This window comes from Protopterus annectens, chromosome 4.part0 (genome assembly GCF_019279795.1).
Source record: "Protopterus annectens isolate FY-2018-M chromosome 4.part0, PAN1.0, whole genome shotgun sequence".
Taxonomy (NCBI): domain Eukaryota; kingdom Metazoa; phylum Chordata; order Ceratodontiformes; family Protopteridae; genus Protopterus; species Protopterus annectens.
The window spans coordinates 197674073-197694647 of NC_056733.1; the positions used below are offsets into that span (position 1 = coordinate 197674073).

A 20575-nucleotide genomic window follows, 5' to 3' on the forward strand; every position below is an offset into this window, starting at 1 on the left:
TCCTTTCTCTTGGTCTTGTTCTCTTTTGGCTACCTAAAGTTCATGTCATACAAGAGGGGAAGATGTCCATGTGGGAGGCAGGTTCCTCATTAGGATCATCACAAGTGGTCTTTTTCTTTTGCCTTTAGTGCTTCCCACAATCTTGCATCCTGTAGTATTTGTAAGGAGTTTGTGCCTAAGACTTTTTTTTTTTTTTTTTTTTTTTAAGAAGCTGGTGGTCTTCCCTGGCTGGTTAGAGAACCCAGAGGCTTAAACTGTTAGCCCAGGGAAAAGCTGCAGATTCAGTCAACCCTGAAGTACCATCAGGTAAGGAGGTTAAGAAATCTCGTCTGGATTCTTTGCCTCTTCAGTCTCTGCCAGACATGCCTGTAGAAGCAGGTGATGGCTCTCTAGGCCATCTGGTTTCTCCTCTGTATTCCTCTGCCGTGACCCTGTCTGAGGCTGATATAGATTCTTCCCCTCTCATGTCCTCTTGAGGCTTTAAAGGCATCTGCTCTGGACATTAAGGGGGAACTGCGGTTGATCGTTTCAGAAGGCCCTAGAAGAATTCTGTAGATTCTGGTCATGGAAGATGTTTGGGTACTCTTATTGAACCCTGTCAGGGTTCAGAACCTTCAGTGTTTGTTAGGGCTGATGTCCCTACCAAGAAAAAGTAGATGGCTAAGCATACTTCTGTGCACCCTAACGCTCCTTAAAGTGGAATGTCAGGAAGTTTTTCCAGGGCTTGTTTAATGCCTTAATGGCCCCGAAACCTCTTCGAGTTTTTTCCCTGTCTTGGACTTCAACACTTTCTAAGTGGCCTTGAGGTCCTGATTTCTTAGATGAGGATTCAGTGTCATCTGAAGAGTCCTTGTCCGTCTTTTTTCCCAGATGCATTCGTCTTTGGCTTGTGGCTTTGATTTTAAGAGGACTCCTTTAGTCCTTGGTCTCCTTTTGAGGAATTGTCTTTTCAGGATACAGTAGCAAGAGTGATGGAATACTTTTAAGTAGGATTTTTCTAGAGTGTCTGATAGGTAGACACTTCTAAAACCTTCTGTAGTGCTTCTAGTGTTTAAGCTGCTTTTGTTAAACACGTTTTATAGCTGCTTCCAAGTCTTCTGATCCTTCCCCAGAGAAACTGACAGGTTCTATAAGGTTCCTGAGGGTTGTTAACTTTTATCCTGCTGAAAATGCTGTGGTGTCTGTCAGCTCCGACTATCCTAAGCTTTTTCCATCTTTTCAAGCTTCTGCCTTCAGGTAAGGATAGTGGGGCAATGGGGAATATTGGTAAGGTTTACACTGCTACTTTGGGATTTTGGGCCATTTTAATTACCAGAACCATATACCCAGAGGATCTATGTTAAATCATCGAACACCTTAGTGAATTATTTATCGAACCCATGTAAGCGAAAGCTTACAATCTCGAACACTTAGAACAGCAATCCCCCCCCCTGGGGGGGGGGGGGTCACTGTTCCACAAAATAAAACAAAACTTTTTAAAACATTAAAGTGGGGGGGGGCTTTGCCCCCCCCCCACTACTTAAATATATCAACTCCAAGATCGCTCTACAGTCATGAAAACGGCAACGTAATTGAAGCGGCCAAGTGATTTATTTCCCAAGGTAAGAATTCGCTTATATGCAATTTTGCTATTTTGCCTTTTTGTGCTTTCAAGTTCGATCTAGACGCATTTAAAAGAATGCATCTTCAAGCATTTTAATAGGAACCCATTCCCAGATATGCTGTGGCCTTTATTTCCCAGACTTGTCAGGTTATTTCTGATCTCCCTTATTCTGAAGGTAAGTAATCCGCTTTATCTGGGGTAAGTGGTTTGCCACTCTACCAGGTGCAGCTGTGATGCTGCTGATTCTTATTGCAGAGCTGATGCTGCTGCTGCTTTTGGGTTTGCCATGAGGTGCTACACTTGGCTTCGTCTGTAGTCTTTACCTGAGGACGTTAAGGGCAAGTTGCTGGATGCTCCTTTGCATAATAATAATCTTTTGGGACTGCTGCTATGTTAAAGAAAAAGGTATTTCTTTGCAGGATCTATTTTTGTCTCGTTCCAGAAGAGTTATTCTACTAGGTCTGCTTTTTTCAGGCAGCCTCATCGGGCCATAAAAGCTAGGAAGAGTGGTAGATGAGGTCCTACTGCTAAATATTCTCAGGCTTCAATGCCCTACAAGCCTCCTTTATCTTGACAATTCTGACAAGCCTGCTTGTCTGACTTCTTGGCTGCCCAGTCCCTCAAGTCATTTCCCCTTTGGCTGTCCCTCTGTCTTCCAAACTGGCATATCATCACCTCTGATTCCTGGGTTCTGTCATCAGTCTGGTTAATTTCATGTTATAAAAGTTCTTTTTGTTTTTAAGAAAAGATTCCCCAACTTCCTTTAACAACTTCCTCATTTCTCAGAGGTCCTTGGGTCAATGTTGTACCTGGTAGGAAAGAGATTTTACTCCAGAATATTCCTGGGTACTTGGAGGCCTATTCTAGATCTTTCCTTGCCCAACACCATTCTCAAGATTCTTTCCCTACAGATGCTTACTCGTCAAACCCGGTTTTTTTTTTTCTCACTACACCAGGCTTTTCTGGTGTCCTTGAATCTGAAGGATGCTTACCTTCCTGAAGAGAGGGTGATTAGGAATACGTTTTTGTTTCTCTGTTCTTATTTTCATTTCTCTGTTTTGCCCCTTGGCCTCTGTACTGCTCTGCCCCAAAGTTATTCACAAGATGCCTAGCTCCTGTGATTGCCTTTAGCAGGCTCCAAGGCATTCAGACTTTTCCTTATCTAAGCAAACTGTTGCTTCAGGCACCTTCTCCCAGTTGCATGTTACAGGATCTTCAGTTGCATGTTACAGGATCTTGAGTTCAGCATATCTCTCCATAGTTTTGGGGTTCACTATCCACTTTCAAAATCTGTCCCGATTTCCCCCTCAAGATCATGTGTATCCAGGTTGAACGATTCAGACAATGCCAGTGTAGGCTGCTTCATCCTCAAAGTTCTGTCCCTTAACCGCTTTCTTTCAGTCTGCTATTCCTCTGCCTGCTATTACAGCTAGAGAGTTTCTTCGAGTCCTGGGATTCGTGGCTTCTTTTATTAAAGTGCTTCCTTTTGCCAGACTGCATATGCAGAAGCTTCAGTGGTAACTCTGGTCAGTTTGGCGTAAGTATCGCCACCATCTGGATTTCAAACGCCAGACCATATCCGCATCAAAGAGATGAGAGCCCTGATTCTGGCCTTTCGGGATTTTCACCCCATGTACTCTCCAGGCTGTCCTAAAGGTTTGTATGGACAGCACCACAGTAATGTGGTATGTTAAGCAGGGGGGGACAAAGTATTACCTTTCCAGGCTGGCTCATCAGGCCTGGAGATCTGTCTGTTACCAGTTAACTCTTCAGACGGTGTACATTCCTTCAGAGCTCAGGCTAGTAACAGATGCTTTGAGCATCTCCGAAACACAGGCTCACAAATGGATACTTCGCAGAGACTTATTTCTGGACATAGTCCATCGGTGGGGTATTCCTGTGTTAGCTCTGTTTGCCTCCTCTCTGAACAGGCAGCTTCCCTCTTTACTGTTCCACAGTACCATGCCATCTGGTGTGGAAGACTGACTCCCTTTCTTCCACTTGGAAAGGATGTTTCTCTAAGGTTTCCTTTCCCTCCCTTCACTTTCAGGAGTCCTGCAGAAGATTCAACTGGATTCTTCAAAATCTTGCTAGGGACTCCCTTTGGCCAAGACTGCACTGGTTGCCCACTCTTAGTGCATCTGGCCAGTGGCAGTTGCCTCAAGTTACCTTATCAGTTGGATCTCCTCATACAGGACAAGGGGTCACTAATCCATCTTCACTTGTCCACTCTTCAACAGACACTGTAGTTGATGGTGTTTTGATCCCTTTTAGGCACCTCTTTTCTGAGGATGTGCTCCAGGCTTTGCAGGAGACAAAACCTGTAATCATTTTCTGTCTTGTGCCATGCGCTTTACCAGGACCCTTTTTTTTTCAGCTGGGGGCCCTTTTGGTTCTGTGTGAGACTTGCTCCAGTCTGGCTTGGCCTGTTCTTCTGTAAAGGACTATTGTCAATCATTTCTGCCTGTCTGTCCATCCTCCTAGGGCTCCTGTCTGAGGAAATTTTTTTTAAGCATCCTGCATCTTGGGCTACCCAAGGAAGCCTATGCTTCGTCCTTGGACCTTAATTTTGTTTAGAGAAAATAACCCAGGCTCATTTTTGAGCCTGCAGGTTCAGTTTATCTGCAACATTGTACCTGGACGACTGCCTTATTGCTTGCTATTCTGCTTGGAGGGTTTGAGCTTCAGACTTGTGGGTCATTCCTCTTATCGGTGTAGGGTGTTCCTTTGTACTATTGCTTTTACACCCAAGGTGGTTAATAAGTTGTCTTCAGGCAGTACAACTCCCTTTTTTTTTCCCTTCTCTTTCTACTGGTGAGTGGGTCCACCATACCTAGAATTTGCATACACCGCTCGGGTTTTGCTTGGATAAAACTAAGGCCTTTCATAAGTCTTACCATTTTTATTTCCTTTTGTCCCAGGACTTTGGGTTTGGCTGTTTTCTAAGCAAACCATCTCCTCCTGCATATCTAAGGCAATTTATTTTTGCTGTTCTTTTCATGTCAAATTTCTATCTGCTTCCATGAGTTCATTCCACTAGGTCAGTTTCCTCATCTGGTGCTTGGGGGTTGGACACAAGTTCAAGACTTGAAGCTGCTAGTTGGTCTTCAGTGCATAACTTTTTCTATGCATTATAAATTGGATATGGTTTCTAGGGCTGGAGCAAGTTTTGCTAGAGCCATTCTTCATGGGTTTGTTGAGGGCTCCTTCCACCTCCCAGTCCTCTTCAGTTTCTATAGTCTCTATACAGTGAAGAACACTGCAACAGTGATAAAAGAACATAGTACAGTTGTGTAAAATCTTAATTCAACAGTGGATGTTCTTCTCTTCACTGTTGCAATATTCACTACCTCCTTCCATTCTCCATTTTTCTTTTGGGCTTTTTTGGTTTTCCTCCTTGCTGAGTGTCTCCTTTTTCCATCTGCATTTTATCCTTCTGGATGTGCATATATATATATATATATATATATATATATATATATATATATATATATATATATATATATATATTTTTTTTTTTTTTTCTCTCCTGTGTAGACTGTTCTGTACTGGGGCAGTTCAGTGCTGGGTAACTGCCTCCATACGTCACCTTTATGCCATGCGTCCTGAATGGGGAACATGTGTGATGTATGATTCGTACAAGATCTAAAGGCTTTTGTACAATGGCTGGGTGTTGGGCTGTCCTTTGGCAGGAGCTCACTAAGGTGAAGACTACTGCACAACTGTACTTCCCAGTTGACCTCTCTCCAGTCGCACCATCACCATTTGCCATCTACCAGAGGAAAAATTTGGAGTCTGGAATATAAAAATACTTGTGCCAAAACTAACTTTCTCGGATTCCTGTAGTTATTTTGCAGTATTTTATATGCCGTACAAGCAGATTCTGTTCTAAATTAAACTAAACTCTACCAGTGCAGGTCTTTCACTTAGGATTCCTCTCCCTTTTTCTTTGCCTGTACTCAAGTTTGCCTTCCCTGTCAGATTGATGTCTCTAGTTTGCAGTCAATTTCTTCTTGGCCTCTTCCCATTATATTACCTTTCCCTGTTCGTTCCTTTGTCACTTTCATCCAGTAAGTTCCAGCCTCCTCTTGCCTATTTTCTGTACCCCTATTTGTAGAATCTCCTTCCTCCATTCCCTTGTCAGTTTACGGATTAGAATACTTCTGCTACATTGTGTAATATTCTGTAACTGTTAAGGAAATTCATCCAAAATCCCAGTCTTTACTTATTTATTGAATTTCCTCTCACTTCAGCATCCATTTCCAATGTGAATTGTAGCTTTCTGCTTCTATTATGTATAAGAGCCTTGACTATGTTGTCAAAAAAAAAAAAAAAAACCTTCAAGTGATCCTAAACCACCTCCTTCTGTTGGATCAGCATATCCCACTTGATGCTTGCAGTCTTCCTTCCAGATAAAATCCTTCATCTCTGCTGTCCACAACTTCTCTGGTTTTATAAAAATGTGCCTGGCTGTGTATAGAACTAAAAGGACTAAACAGGTCTACTGCTTGCATCTTGCTATCCATATCCATAGACACGAGCATCCAGTTTTCTCTATTTTTGTATTATCTTTTGTCTCTTCCCACATATCCTTAGCTGCCATAACAGAATCCTTTTTAATCCATATTCCAAAATACTTCCATGTCCCTATACACTTCCTGAGAACTAGAAACACTTCAGAATGTTCTACAACACTGGCTTTTCCTTTTCTGGTTTATCTGGTACAAAATAATGCCATCTTTAAAGCCGGCTTTTTCTCGATTACCATACCAATTATATCTTTGAATTTCTGAGTCCCTATTTTCTTTGCCACTGCTTCCAAATAACATAGAAAACAAAGGAAAAAAGAGAACACCTCTGCCTGGATCTTCTGTTCAGACACCTTATCAGAAAGGAACCTACCACTTTTGAGTTTTGCCTCTGATCCCTCAAATATGTTCACTATCTATATCAGGAAATGCAAATGCTTCCATTACCCTACTTAAAATCCCAGCTTACTCGGTCAGATGCTTTCTCTGAATGAAGACTCACCAACAGCAGTAGTATTTTCTTAAATTCTGCTTCCCTCTGGATCATCCTTGTTCTATTAATGTTGTCAAATGCTTGCCCCCCCCCCCCCCTCCACAGAACCACATTGGTGATCCCATACCTATCGATACACATTTGCTATTTTTTTCCTTTAATAGCTGTAGAAATGAGCATTTTTAGCCTTTATAGACATGAGCATTTTATAATCATGGTTTAAAATTGAAATGGACCGGTATGGATTTACTGTCTTGGGTATTGCAGCCGCCACAGCTGTTAATCCAGGATGTTTGTAATGCCCCTCCTTTTAAAATATTGTTAAAGCCTTCCAGATGTTTCACGTTCTTCTCTCCTGGCTTCCAGACCATCTGTTCCTGGAGACTTTCCCGCATCACTGTTTTTCTCTGCTCCTATCTTAACTAATTGAGCCTCAACTATCTCTGACCTTGGCATATATTTTAAGTCTTCCATAAATATTTACACTTGTACTTTCTTGATTCCCCACTTCTCAGCTTTATACAAATTTCTGAAATATCTCTAATACCTCTAAAGGATCTCTGGTTATCTATCTTGTTTTAGGCTCCCTTAGTTTGGCAACAATCTTTGCACAAGTCATTGTGCCAGAAGTTTGAGTTCCTAAGTTCTCTGTAAAAAACTGCAGTATTTCTGGATACTTTTCATATTTCCAGGTACTTGCTTATTTTGTATGTGGTATTCTGCAGTTGTGCCTCTTGTTCTAAGAGATTCCCTTATTCTGCAGTGATGTAACCTTTGTCAGCCTTTTTAAGTTTTGTTGCTTCTTAACTGCATCTTTTTTTTATTTCTACCCTTTTTTTTAAACTCCAATTTAATTTGTCCAACTTGCTAGCTATAATTTCTGAAGTATTTGTCTTCTGCCAATAGCTCCCAAATTTCCATTACTTTAACAAGTAGGTGGGGAAGTGTCAAGGCACCCAATGAGGTGCATATGTTCCTGTGAAATATTTTCTCTACTCTAGTTAGGTAAAATCTCAGTTCTACTACTGAATTCATATTTTCATGCAAAATAATTTCATAAATTTCTTTAGAAATCTGCCCACTACTGCTGTGTGTTCCCTCCTGTGCTCCCTGATATATCCTCACCGTTAAAAATCATACTTCTAATTCCCACCTATAAATAATATTGTTTGCCGATTTCTCCCCAAACTTTTGTCGTAGTTTTAGGTGGAATGTAAATTTATGCCAGCATAATGCTCTTCCCTTGCCAGAAGCTCCTTACTAACACAAATCTGTCTGCCCCCTCCCCCCAATGAAATTGCCAGAGGAGCTCTGACAGAGGTACAAGTACTATCTATCCTTACTTCCTTTTTTGTTAAATTCACATGCTCACTAGTTTCCAAATGTCTTCTGTAGTATTACTATTTGCATCCTGCATTTTTCAGTATAATTCAGTGTTCTTTCTTTTTTGTCAGCACCTTTGATCCCATTCGCATTCCAGTCTGATATGGAATGTGTTGCCCTTGTGATAGGTGGTTGTTCCCAGTACTATGACAGCTTTAATGTTGACTTCTAGTTTTTGTAGTACATGCACCCACCAATGTTTAGCAGGTTTATCTTTTATTCGGTGGCTTCTTTTAATCTCCATTTGAACCTATGTCACATTTTACAAGACTTATTTTATTTGAATGAAAACCTTCAAACAAAATACTGAACACATCCTGTAATACACATGCACAAAACTGTTTACATCTTCATATAATTAAGTTTAGCCCCTCTAGTAGAAATAATTTTCCTAAATAGATGGCTGCAGACAGGGGAGCCTGGGAAGACTCTGGAGGCGCTGTCTTGCCACCCTTCTGCCTTTAGTGGCCCGACACTGGTGTCTGTGTACAAAAGCAGACCTAGTAGCAGACCTATGGAACTTTGGTAATGGGAAGACAAATGTTTAAGGTCCTGCAAGACTTTACCTCTCTTCTGAAGAGACTTAAAAAAAAAATCTCTCTGAGATAGCTGCTGCTGCAGCGGAGATGTTTATTGTCCAAAAGAGCATCCACCAGTTTGGCCTTAATGTACTTGGGTAATGATTGCAGATGAAGCCAAGAATAACACCTCATAATAGACAAATGCTGCTGATGCCTCTTCCAAAGTTGCTGCATCATGGCTGTATTTGATAGAGTAGTAAGCCACCTGAGAGTTGGAGCCCAAAATAGAGCACTTTTGACCTCCCTGATTCTGAAAGAAATGGCCTTCAAAGCCTGGGCTGTTATGGTCAAAGCATATCTGGCCATGTGGGTGTGATAATTACCTTAAGGCCAAGGTGACAGTAGTATAGACCAGTGATGACTTGCCCTTTTGGGTTCAGCGTGTCAAAAATTCGGAAAATGCCTAACTTGACTCTTGTGCATCACTCCCACCCCCAAACAAAAATAAAATGTATTGACAGCCATCCTGTTTTATTTATCGGGGATAATTCTCAACAGAATTGGGACATTTATAGAAATAGGAGAAATGGACAGTTAAACTACTAACCCTATTAATTTGAGACAGACAGAAAAAAATGAATGTGAATTAATATAAATTTTCTGAAGTAAAATTAGTCTAAAAGTTGCCAGTTTTAGGAGGGATTAAGAGGGACAGTTGAAAGTAGGAATGTAAAACAGCAAACTCCTAGAAATGCTGACTGCTTGCCCTTTGTTTTGTGTTCGTGGTTTCTGTAGTGTCAGCACTGCCCTTTGCAGACTCTATCGAGAAAGTATACCGAAATGGTCTTTGAGGTTAATAACTTCCTTACATCTGCAACAGTGTTGAACTGGCTCCTGGCACAAAATTCAGTGCACTTCACACAAGCAACCCAGAGCTGTTGGACATGCTCCACTTAAAAAAAAAAAAAAAAAAAAAATCCCAGTCCCTCTGAGATGCACGCTCTAGGGATCTAAACATTGTCACCACAATAAACAGAACATGCCGGAGGGATACATTCCTGTCCCAGAGACTTCTCATACTCTGGAATAAACTACCTATCTATATCAAACAAAGCTCCTCATTAGCACTCTTCAAGAAAAATCTTGATGATTGGATGGGAAATAGGAAATTCACCCCGGGGATCACCTCTGTGGCTCCGCTAGACAGTGGCACAGGAAAATAATTTTCTTGGGTGGCAAAAGCCGGGGTACCTTTTTGGCTGGGGTTGTATAGGCCCCAGGGCCGATAGCCTAGTACCTACCTGTGAACCTATTGGTAACTTGGGTGTTAGCGAACTCTTTCACCCAAAATGTTCTGGTGTGTCACCTTTGATATGCATGTCATAGGACTGCCATCACTGGTAGACTTTTCCAGTCCTGATAATGGCCCTACCATCCTTACCTGAAGGCAGGAGCTTGGTAGAGGGCAAAAGCTTAGGCTTATCAGAGGCAGCTGACACCACAGCAGGATCAGCAGAAGGATCTTTTAAACAGGAATAAAACAGGAATGGAACATTTAGCAATAAGTGTCCAAAATAGCCAACACAGAGTACTGCCGAAGGTTTAGGAGCTTCAAAAAGCAATCCTCTTCTGGATAACGGACACCTTAAAAGAATCTCACTTAAATACTCCATCCTGGCTACTCCATCCTGGCTACTGTGTTCCTAAAATACCTCTCCAGAGGAGACTCTGGGCTAATGCATTCCTCTTCATTAGAGCCATAAGCCAAGGGAGAAGGCATTTGAGAATAGTGAGCCAAAGACCCGCTTGTCAGATGCCCTTTAAGGAGTAGAAGTCCAAAATGGAGTAGGTACAGAAATGCCATGGGGGAAGCTTCAGGGGCATTAAGGCATTAAACAGGCCCCGAGTAAATTGCTGACATTTCCTCTGAGGGTTCTTTGAAGAACAGAAGCATGTTTGGTGGTCTGCTTTTTCTTTAAGGACGTCAGCCCTAGCAGGCACAGAAGGCTCCAACCCCTGATGAGATTGAGTACCCAGTACCTATTCCTTGACCAGAATCTGCAGAATCCTTCTAGGGCTGTCTAAGATAACAAACTGTGGCTCCCACTCTGTCTGGAACAGACTTTTGCAAAGCATCGGGGCATGCAAAAGGAAGAGTCACTGCTGGCTTCCAGGGTCATAGCAGAGGAATGCAGTGTTGATACAGGATGGCCTGCAGAGCTCTCACCGGTTTCTAGAGTAATAATCAGCAGTGGTTCCCCCTCAGTGTCTGAAGTAGATGTTTGTAAAGCCTTGGAGGACATGTGAGAAATCTGATCCATGTCTGCTTCTGGGGTCGTGACTTTGGAAACTAAAGCAACTTTTGGACAATCCTGCAGGCTTTCCCTAGATTAGAAAGACATCTGGGGGAGTCTGGACAGTAGCTGTATCGGACCTACTTTTTTGGCCTATCTTCTTGACTGATGCTGGAATGGGAAGACTCCTCCATAGCACCTTGATGGAAAAAACGTACGTTGATTTTCAAAGTGAATAGATAAGGAGGAGAGGTTATGTAGGGTCTTTGGGACAAGAGCTTGTAGATGGAACGCTGCATATAGTCATGGGAAATACCCAAATGGAGGACATTGGTCATAACTGCCCTTTATGGGGAATATCTCACAATGACATTTTTCCCTTTGTGGATGACATGAAACCAACACAAATGGTGGTAGTACATTAAAAAATGGTTGTAGGTGGCAGTACACTAAACACAGACTGAGAGACTTGGGGACACAGGTGGACAGTGGTCTCATCTTGGATAACCACATCGTCGCAACAGTCAGGCAATCCTATGTGGCACACCTCATCACTAAGGGCCTGTCATCCAGTAAAATGGAGGTCATTGTCCCACTATACTCATCCCTCATGAGACCCGTTTATAGAATACCACGCCTCCGTTTTTGTACCTCTCAAGATATCTGCAACAACTGGAAAGGCTGCAGAAATACCTCACTAAAAGAATCACAGGCCTAAAGCAGATGCCCTATGCTGACAGTCTAAAAAAAAAAAAAAAAAAAAAACTCCACCTATACTCTGTTGCACATCATCTACTCGGAGGCAATGTCTGCTTAACATACAAGGCCATGTTGAGCCCAGAGCTGTTGGACATGCTACACTTAAAGCCAATCCCTCAGACGCACGCTCCAGGGATCTAAACCTTGTCATCACAATGAGCAAAACATGCTGGAGGGATAGGTTCCTGACCCAGAGAGACTCCAGACTCTGGAATAAGACTGCCCATACATGTCGAGTAGAGTGCCTCTTTGGCCCTCTTCAAAAAGAACCTTGATTGGATGGGAGATGGGAAATTCACCCCGGTGATCACGTCAGTCACCCTGCTAGACAGGGGTCCAGGGAAGTAAATACTGTGGAAAGAAATAGCCAGGGAATTGTTATGGTTAGGCTTGTATAGGCCGTAGGGCTGATAGCCTAGTACCAAACTATGAACCTAAATGAAATGTAAGGTTGGGATAAACACCAACAGGGCACTTATCTGAAACCTCTCTAACCAGCACAGAAGTAAGGCTTTCAGAGAGCTGTTCAATTATGGCATTTGGACTGGCAGCAAAGAAGGTGTGTGTCCTTGCCCCCTTTATGTCCTATGCCTTGCACTGGGAGTGCATGTGTGAAGTAGGGTGCCTGTAAATACTTCAGGCTTTGGTATACTGGCCAGATGTTGAGCTGTCCTTGACAGGAGATCCCTTCTGCTAGGGGTAGTGCAACAGTGAAATATGGAATGATATCTGCCATTCTCTGTTTTCTTGCTTGCATTTTGGACTTTATACTATCTGTAGAGCATTTACAATGTACCTGCACTAATATTTGCACAACAAAGATTTAATGGGCTCCTGATGCATCTATCTGGGTATGTCTTTGATTCGGTCTTATCCCATCAGAATATATACTTTGCGTTAACACACACACACTGTCTAGGTAAGACGTGTTTCTCACTTATTTGACATCTGTTGCCAAATGTTTACAAATGGACTGGTCGGGTTATGTGCCAGTTACAAGAGGATGTCATTCAAATAGCCACCAAGATTTTATCTGCTGTTGCCCACGTAGCTATGTATACTACCCAGATGACTCCTACATGCTTCCATATTACAGGTAGTGTGCACAGACTCCTCAATAGGTAGGCACAACATTATGGCCTTAGCTGGGTATCCATTATGCACCAGGTTGGACTGCCTAATCCTTCCTAAGTTTAACTGTCAGAATGGACTGCTCATTTCTACTCTCCAGTATGTTGGCCACTGATTTGTTCCTAGCAGTATTTATGTCTTCTGCTGAACTGAATCCTCTGGATAGAATTAGGCTGGAAATTTTCAGATCTTGTAAGGTGCACTTTAACTGCAAAGCTTCATCGGGTTGTACTGGAGAAGATGAGTAGTTTGGGTGGTTCCCAGTGTCGGACTTCAGATGTGGGCATCTCGACTCCATGTGCAGCTGCAGTGTGTCATTTAAGTAACTGTACCTCCTCTTTCCCAGGAATTTGGTATGTAGCACTAACTGTCCCTACATATCTTAACATTGGTTCTGAAGCAAAGCTAGCTGTACCCCCCCCCACCACCACCACCACCACCACCACCATCGTCTGTCTTGATCTGTCTTACACACCTTGAATGTACACTACCAGCAATGGACAGATGTTGCAGACGTTCTTTAATTGTAGGTGTGGCAGCTTCAACAACTTGCTCAGCAATATTTCCATTCCTTACAACTGTGCCCTGGTTACTGTCTTGAGTTAATACCTATGCCTAACATTGGCTGGGTTATGTCTCTAGGAGCCAGGCCTCCTTTGATGCCTTTAAGAGCTCAGCCTTTGGGACCTTCCCCTGTACATAGGTGATACCTTGATCCAGCACCTGCTTTGGGAGTTCCCTTTAAGCAAACTAGCGGAAATGTTTAATCCATGTAACTGGTATGTTAGATTTTCATTGTTTTCTCAATTTCCAGGAAGTTTTGTTTGAGCTGTGGTTGGGCCAGGTCAAGGATTATAGCCGTTTATCTCATTTTTTTGGTCTTGGCAGCATTTGGGGCTGCTGTGATTTTTGTTTTTCTGTATGTGATTATTTTTAGTTCTGTAGTTGTGCAGATGACCTGCATATTGTAAAAGGCAGTCATAACCCAAGAAGTTAGCATTAACCTGAAAGAGGCGCAAGGATGTGTTAATAGCAAAGTACCATGTGCTGAACAAATGGATAAAATACATTTTAGCATATTGACTGTAACTAAAGTCTGCATAAAGTTACATTGAAGTAGAGCTCAGTAATTTGACAGTTCTAAATACAAGGTTCAGTTTTCAATATTTTGTTTTTAATTCTGTATAATCTGTGCGCAGTACTTTAGGAATGGGTCATGTTTGCAAAAGGACATAGTTATGCTGAAGTGTAGTGTAATTTGCACCGTTCTGTATACGTTCATGAACAAAAACAAGCAACACGCCTCTGAGCATTACATTGCAGCAGTTCATATGATTTTTTTCTGCTGTCACTGCCAGTAAGCTTCGTAGTGCGTGTCATGCAATACTCTACTTAGCCTGTAACTGGATGAGCTCATCTCCTCCCTGTTGTAGTCTCATCAAGTAGCTCTGTGTTCATGAGTCATGCATTGCTTGTAGTAACTGACTAGGCTGCATGATTGTGTCATGCTGGCCCCCAGGTTTCAGCGGTTTTTCTAGAGGATTCCTTCGACTGCAGCTGTGAAGGAGATTTCTGACTGCTGGATCTGGGAATGTGCAGTCATTATCATTCCTGTCAAAAGCAACCACATGCTGCTTCAGGGGTGTGGTACTGATTAACTAGATCAGCAACAAAGCATCATACCTATTAGAATAGTGCATTTCCTCTTGTGTGTACCAAGAGCACTACTGCTGTAGCTTTTTGTTTTAAAATGGTCATATTGGTCTTGCTTAAATTGCCGAATTATTCCAATAATGCCTTAAACAGAAGCTTCAGGAAGGTGTACTTGTAATAAGTCTGTTGCAGTAACTGTTGGTTTCCAAACTGACCTGTGCACCTTAGCAGGCTGTAGGATGTTTGCTAGAAGAAGTTTGCTTGAGCTCCATATCGGAGGATGTCCAGTGGTTTGCAGTGGCTAATTATCTTTTTTGGTCTTCTGACTCACTTTCCCCTTGTGATTTAGCATTTACACTGCCTGAGGTGTGCTTCATTTTATTAACTCATTCTCTTCAATGAAACGCTGGAAGTTTGTACTTCAGCTTACAATGATGTATACGGTGCTTTTTGACAAGGTCAAGTTAATGCTTTTGGATATCAAATATTAATATCTTAACTATAAAGATTAAAGTATAAAAGGCAAGCTGCTCAGCACAAACACGTCTTTACATTGAAATATTTATTAAACTTAATACTTGCTGTGACTTAATTGTGCAATGTCTTAAACTGCTTGCATTATCAGTAGCAGTTTGTTCATCTAGCACTGAACACTTATCTGTCATATAAGGCTAAGCAGTTCTGTCTCTGAAAATTTAGAAAAATATGAAAATTATGGTACTAAAAATAGTATATAATCTCTTTCTAGCTGCCCTGAAAAGAGGCAGAAGATGCACAACACACCTGCATTGATAAGCTTTAAGATGAAAACTTTAGCGTGTATATGTAGTGTTTTGGAATTTGATCTAAACATGAACTGACAGTGTTAGAGGCACACAGATGTCAGCAGGTGTAACTGAAGAAACACGTGGCAGTGTCATTAGGAAGTGCCAGTTCAGTGCCCCACCTCCATTATTGACTGTCTAATTACTTCTGCACCAGTTTGCTTTTATTTTTTTGCAGGTTACTAAGTCTTGTACATAAATGACACATTACAAAAAGCTACTTTGAACAAAGGCCTGCAATTTAGCAACTGTATTTCCTTAGAAACCTATCAAACAAGGCCTGAGATGTGCACAAATGAGGGCATTTCAGGAAATAGTCCTGCTACAGGCAGCATGTAAGATGACGGTGACTGCCACTGATCCCATCATATGTCAATGGAATGGGAATACACCATTACTACTTGTGTTTATTATCACTTGTAAAGCGGACTTGAAATGGATTATGGGAGAGAGGCTTGACGAAAAATAAGATCACTTTGTCAAGCCCTATTGACTGACATTTTGCAGAAAACATTCAAATTCATTTGTGGTTTTGAGGGGTTTCCTTAAACACTGAAGAATGGAGGTAAAAGGAAAGCTAATTGTAAGGAGGGATAAATCTTGTGCCTTAAAAATTGGGGTGATTTTAAGTGGGTGTGCCAAGCTGTTTAAATTAGAAATGGCTTGGGCTGAAGGGACTGTAGACGATAAGTCATTCTCCCATATTGTATAGCTAGCGTTGCCGCCTCACAACAAGAGGTTCTCCGGTTCGATCCTCTGCCAGGGTGCCTTCTGTGCAGAGCCTGCATGTCCTCCCTGGGGTCATGTGGGTTTTCTCCTGGTGCTCCGGTTTCCTCCCACATCCCAAAGATATGCTGTGTAGGTAGATTGGAGACACTAAATTGGCCCTAGGTGTGAGTGCGTGCATGTGTGCCTTCTGTGGAAGGTTGGGTGCCGGGCTGGCAACTCGACGCAGTAAAACTCCACTGCCAATCATGAGCAGACAGGTGATCCTCTGTGGCAACCCCTAACCAGGAAAATGCAAAAGTAGTAGTTGGGCAGTGGTTCCTTGGATTTTCAGTTGGTGATCCTCTGTGGCAACCCCTAACCAGGAAAATGCAAAAGTAGTAGTTGGGCAGTGGTTCCTAGGATTTTCAGTTGGTTGAGAACTTAAGATAGCTGTAATATAAAAGGGTATACAGCTGGTTATTGAAAAAGTGAAATGCCATCTTTTGAATATTTTTCTCTTAATTGTGAGAACTAAAGTGATTGATAAAATTTCTGTAGTTTAGTAAGACAATGGTTGTGCCTTCTGTTGAAGGCTGGGTGCTGGGCTGGCAACTCTATACCGTAAAACTCCACTGCCAATCATGAGCAGACAGGTGATCCGCTGTGGCAACCCCTAACCAGGAAAAGCCGAAAGAAGTACGTCTCTCTCTTCCAGGACTTGCATTTAAATTCCAGGGTTTGTTAAAATTGCTACTATGTAACTTTGAAAAGGGGATGGGTTGTTGCAGTCCTGGGTGGTTTTTGTAACACTTTTGAAATTGCAAAGTCCAGATGGATGGAGAAAGAATGCTTTCCTGTGTATGAAGCAGGCACTTTTACGTTTTCCAAGCTCCCTTCTAGTTTCCTGGTAAGGAAACTTAAGTTTTGATGCATACCAAAATACTAAATGCGTGTATTACTTGTGCGCTGTATTAAATGAGAACAATTTAGCAATATTGAACTTGTATATTTGTTTGCATTACTTTCTCTGTCCTACATTACTTTTAATGTATTTCTTAGTTTGTAACTTTACTTTGATTATTCCTCATTTTTGTTTTATAACAAAGTTTACTATTGTGTGTAGTTTCCTGCAGCAGTTGAATTGGACTGCTGAGTAGGTTAACCAGTGTGTAACTTTGTCCTTGCTGCGTATGTAGCAATGCTTGTGCTTTAAGCACAAGCTCTAAGGGATAGTACGGCTGTAATGTACTCCACAGTACTGTTAAGTTTTCATCACTGTACAGACTGCAGATCTCTAGTAGCGATGGGTTACAGTTTTTGTTTAATGATGTAACCTGGAACAAACTGCATTCCCATAACAAAAGAGCTAAAGTTTTGTCTTTTTTTTGTCCCCCCAGTTTGATGAAGGCCAGAGCAAGTTTGATGGTGAGCTGACCAAAGAGAATCTGCTGACCTTTGTCAAGGGTAACCAGCTGCCCCTCGTCATAGAGTTCACAGAGCAGGTGAGTTCCTTTGGATGGGTACTTTTGTTACATTTGGTGAATTGCATTTTTGCTGAGGTGCAGGGTTTGTACTTTTGTATGTTTTTACACAAATTATGTTTGTGTGGAGGAGGTCAGGTATGTGCAGGATTTGACTGGTATTTTGAGTGGGTATGGATTGTTTGCTTGACTTGATACCTTTTGTGTAAACTGCTGTAACAGTTTCACAACTGAAAGCCTGTGTGGGCTGTGTGCTACTTTATCTTGATTTGCATTGTGTGCTGCTGGTTTTGAATGTCTATTTTTGTGTGCTGTCTGGTATTTCTGTTGTCAGTGTTTGCTTGACCAGTGTATACCAGACAGCGCACAAAAATAGACATATATGTGCTGTACCAATCAGCTGTTGGACTATTACCTCTGTGTAAGCCTGTTTGTATGTCTACTGTGTCTGCTGCAGTGGTAGTTTGTATGACTGAGGTCAGCTGTGCTTATCAGCAGTACCTGCAGTTCTGCTAGTCTGCTTCTGTAACCTGCCTCTGCAGTAGTTAAAGCTGGTATTGTGTGATGTATTGACAGTACCCAGAAATGCATTTGGTATTTCCCTGGTGTATTGCCCATGTAAGCTGAAGGAATTGCTCTTGAGGCTTGGGAAAAGCCCGGCTGGCCTGAATATGGTGGCGCTTATGGGAGGGTATGTTAAGACCATTAGAATAACTGTAGTGTTGCTTTGGTATTAATTTTTTTCTCCTTTTCTTTTTAAGAGTGCACCGAAGATTTTTGGAGGAGAAACAAAGACTCATCTTCTGCTTTTCTTACCAAAGTCTGCAACTGATTATCAAGACAAACTGGATCACTTCAGGAATGCTGCTGGAGACTTCAGGGGGAAGGTATGCTTTGCTATTGGCAGAGATTTTGTTTTTCTTTTACTTTGGTGTGAAATATATTTTGTCCTGGAGGCAGTGATATATCTGTGCATTCTTTTCTGGTGGTGCATCCCTTAAATGGAACCCTGTGGGTAGCAGAGATAGAGGACTTCTCCTTTTGGCTTTGTTTTGTGTCCTCTGCTACATTTGGGCCATCTGTAATCTTCTATTAGTAATATATTATAGATCTCTGCTGCTTTTTTTTGTAGCTAGCTGTAACAATTCCTTTCCAGATGAAGCAGCTGTGCCATCTTAATGTCACTTTGCTACCTTTTTGTAGTAAATGGGAGTATCCTAGTTTCTTTCCAAAATGGAAAGACCTCATTTAATTTAACTAGAGCATTAGTAGCAGCTACCTCAGTAGTGTCCTGAAGCTGAAACAGCTGCAGTACACTCCACATTGCCACACTTTTTTTGTATGGCAACAAAGTGTATTAACTTCTAAAGCTGTCTGATCAGTCATATTTGGTTTCTGGCCACTGTCCGAGGGTATCATTCTTTTACAGGTTTCACCTCCCCTCTGTAACTCTGTGTGTAATGTATCCTATCCCCACCCCCAAGAACACGTGTCAAATCGGCAAAGGTAGTTTCTTATGTCAACAGTGTGAACACCCATTTATGAAAACTTTCACTAGCTGGTATATGCAAGTTGGGGGGTTGAAGGGTATAAGGTGGCTTATTCCCCGCTAAAAATTCCTCCTGTTTGTTCTCTGAAGATAGTTTTTGCAAATAGTTTTACTCTTTTTTTCTTTTGCCAAAACTGCCTTTGGCGAGTTGACATAAACCCGCATACGCGCGCACACATTGTTTAATTTATGTAGTGCTGTAACTTTTGGTAGGAGTAATTTGGTTCTTCAGTAGATTTGACTAGATTTAAATGTGCTTAAGGCAGTGACGGGCCATTTTCCATGACCTACCTGTAAGATGGGTCTCTAGGTTGATTAGTGCAATCAATGGTTCCTGAGTTCCTTCGTCCACAAGAGTGCAATCCTACCCAAGTCCTGATCATTCCTGACAGGTAGGGTAATTGGGAAAGTGCTTTGTGTTGGGTGGTTTCCTGTGTATGGTTAATATTAATTATTCTCTTCACTGCAGTAGCTTTTGGGCTGTTTTCTGCCAAGGATGCAGCAACCATCTAGCTTCCTGAAGCTTCCATGCAGTTTCTCTGGCTGTGTCTATAGGCTGAACCTTTTCTCGAATGAGGGGTGTGAATTGTATATTGCATGCAGGCAGGCATTGTAAAAAGCTTATGTACTTTCTTGCTACCTGATGCATCTCGGAGGCTCAGCAGGAACAGTTGGCATACAGCTTCTTGTCAGACAAGCTATTTTTGGGGGAGCCATTCCACACATTTGTACCTTTTATTTTTGCCATAAACTGCAATTTTGACAAACTTTCTAAGGGAAAAACAGCTTTTTCAGCAACGTCTGTAGGCATGCTTGTTGCCACTTTTAGTCTAGGAATTGCTTTCTAGGTATGTAGGTTTAAGCTATAGGTGCTTATTTTACAGTGATTTGTTAAGCTGTTGGAGATTTTAATATTTGTATTTTGGCGGGTGACTGTGCATACTTTGGAACTAAGTTGCTATTACTTCTAACAGTTTACGAAGGTGTACAATTCTGTTTCTGCAGGATTTGATTGTGTTCTGCTTTTGTAACTGTTAGGAGTTTGGAAGCTTCGGGAAGGATTGTGTTTGTGAAACAAGTTACAGCTTTCCTTCTGACTCCTAGGGTATCTGACCAGCAGTTGTACTATTTTTCCCCAGCTATATCAAGGATGCTTACCCCAGTCCTGCTGTTTTTCCACCAGTGCACTTAAAAAGAAAAATCAGTTTAAGCACAAGCCTTTGCAGTCAATTCTTCTGCAATCGCTGGCCCCTCATATAACTGGCTGCCTCCCTGTATTGTAGCCTTGCCAGACAATATGGATTGAGGATCTGATGCGTTCTCTTCTGCTGTTCCAGTGTTCAGTGTGGGCATGGGAGAACCATCCAGGTAAGTTGCTGGAGACATCCCAGGAAGATCTCTGGGGTGGTCAGGAAAGACCACTTGCCTGGTGAGAGATGCCTTCTTCTAGATCTCCATTCAGAAATATCACCAATGGAAAAAAAAACTGATATGATTGTAGCAACCAAGAAATTTTCTGTGGCAAATGTTACCTTAACCAGGAGTCTGTGGCAGCCTTTTAGTCCTGGTTGTAAAGTCTCACCATATTCATTGACTACTCTAAGGAGGATGGTATTTAAGATTATTTTTTGTTGGCAGTGAGAAGGT

At 41.9% G+C, this 20575-nt stretch overlaps 1 protein-coding gene across 1 annotated transcript in view; it reads left to right on the top strand.

Annotated features, from left to right (window-relative positions):
• The window catches only part of P4HB (prolyl 4-hydroxylase subunit beta), a 366012-nt gene that overhangs the window by 109378 nt on the left and 236059 nt on the right, over positions 1 to 20575 (top strand). The window contains exons 5-6 of the mRNA XM_044068198.1: positions 17296 to 17400; positions 18141 to 18266. Of these exons, the coding sequence (XP_043924133.1) occupies positions 17296 to 17400; positions 18141 to 18266 (231 nt within the window). The remainder of the gene's footprint in view (positions 1 to 17295; positions 17401 to 18140; positions 18267 to 20575) is intronic.